General features: G+C 52.3%; 1 protein-coding gene across 1 annotated transcript; it reads left to right on the top strand.

Annotated features, from left to right (window-relative positions):
- The first annotated feature begins 202 nt into the window (after positions 1-202).
- Positions 203-1,210, top strand: Gpr119 (G protein-coupled receptor 119). Its single transcript, XM_057758968.1, has one exon. The coding sequence runs from the start codon at positions 203-205 to the stop codon at positions 1,208-1,210; it is 1,008 nt and encodes a 335-aa protein (XP_057614951.1).

Below are 1,210 nucleotides of genomic sequence, written 5' to 3'. Positions count from 1 at the left end.
AGGCTGAGGACCGAAAAGGAGAGGATGAGTAATCCTAATGACATCAGGAACCCAAAGATGGCATGCTGCCACGCTGTACTGCCAGTAAGGGCCAGAACTGGGCTGGGGCTCTGAACCTACAGCACATCTTATCCTGTCCCATGAGAATTTGAGCTCGCGATTCAGCATGCCCTTGTAAGTGGAAGTCCTGCTACCTCAAGCCATGGAGTCATCTTTCTCATTTGGAGTGATCCTTGCCGTCCTGACCGTCCTCATCATTGCTGTTAATGCACTAGTAGTCGTGGCTATGCTGCTCTCAATCTACAAGAATGATGGTGTTGGTCTTTGCTTCACCTTGAATCTGGCTGTAGCAGATACCTTGATTGGCGTGGCTATCTCGGGGCTCGTTACAGACCAACTTTCCAGCTCTGCTCAGTACACACAGAAGACCATGTGTAGCCTTCGGATGGCATTTGTCACTTCTTCCGCAGCTGCCTCTGTCCTCACAGTCATGCTGATTGCTTTTGACAGATACCTTGCAATTAAGAAGCCCCTCCGTTACTTCCAGATCATGAACGGGCTTGTGGCTGGGGCGTGCATTGCAGGACTGTGGTTGGTATCTTACCTTATCGGCTTCCTCCCACTTGGAGTCCCCATATTCCAGCAGACCACCTACTATGGACCCTGCACCTTCTTTGCAGTGTTTCACCCAAGGTTTGTGCTGACCCTCTCCTGTGCTGGCTTCTTCCCAGCTGTGCTCCTCTTTGTCTTCTTCTACTGTGACATGCTCAAGATTGCCTCTGTGCACAGCCAGCAGATCCGAAAGATGGAACACGCAGGAGCCATGGCTGGGGCTTGCCGGCCCCCACGGCCTGTCAGTGACTTTAAGGCTGTCCGTACTGTGTGTATTCTCATTGGGAGCTTCACTCTGTCCTGGTCTCCTTTTCTCATCACTGGTATTGTGCAGGTGGCCTGCCAGAAGTGCTGCCTCTACCAAGTGCTGGAAAAGTACCTGTGGCTCCTTGGAGTTGGCAACTCCCTGCTCAACCCACTCATCTATGCCTATTGGCAGAGGGAGGTTCGGCAGCAGCTCTACCACATGGCCCTGGGAGTGAAGAAGAGCTTCGCCTCAATCCTCCTCTTTCTCTCAGCCAAGAATGGTGGTCCAGAGAGGCCCAGAGAAAGATCCTATCACATCGTCACTATCAGCCACCCAGAGCTCGATGGCTAA

Source organism: Chionomys nivalis, chromosome X, assembly GCF_950005125.1.
Source record: "Chionomys nivalis chromosome X, mChiNiv1.1, whole genome shotgun sequence".
Taxonomy (NCBI): Eukaryota; Metazoa; Chordata; class Mammalia; order Rodentia; family Cricetidae; genus Chionomys; species Chionomys nivalis.
The sequence above is the reverse complement of the archived record's forward strand: the minus strand, read 5'-3'. Positions and strand labels throughout refer to the sequence as shown.

Coding starts and splice junctions, on each gene's coding strand:
- Gpr119 (XM_057758968.1), top strand. CDS start 203: ATGGAGTCATCTTTCTCATTTGGAGTGATCCTTGCCGTCCTGACCGTC.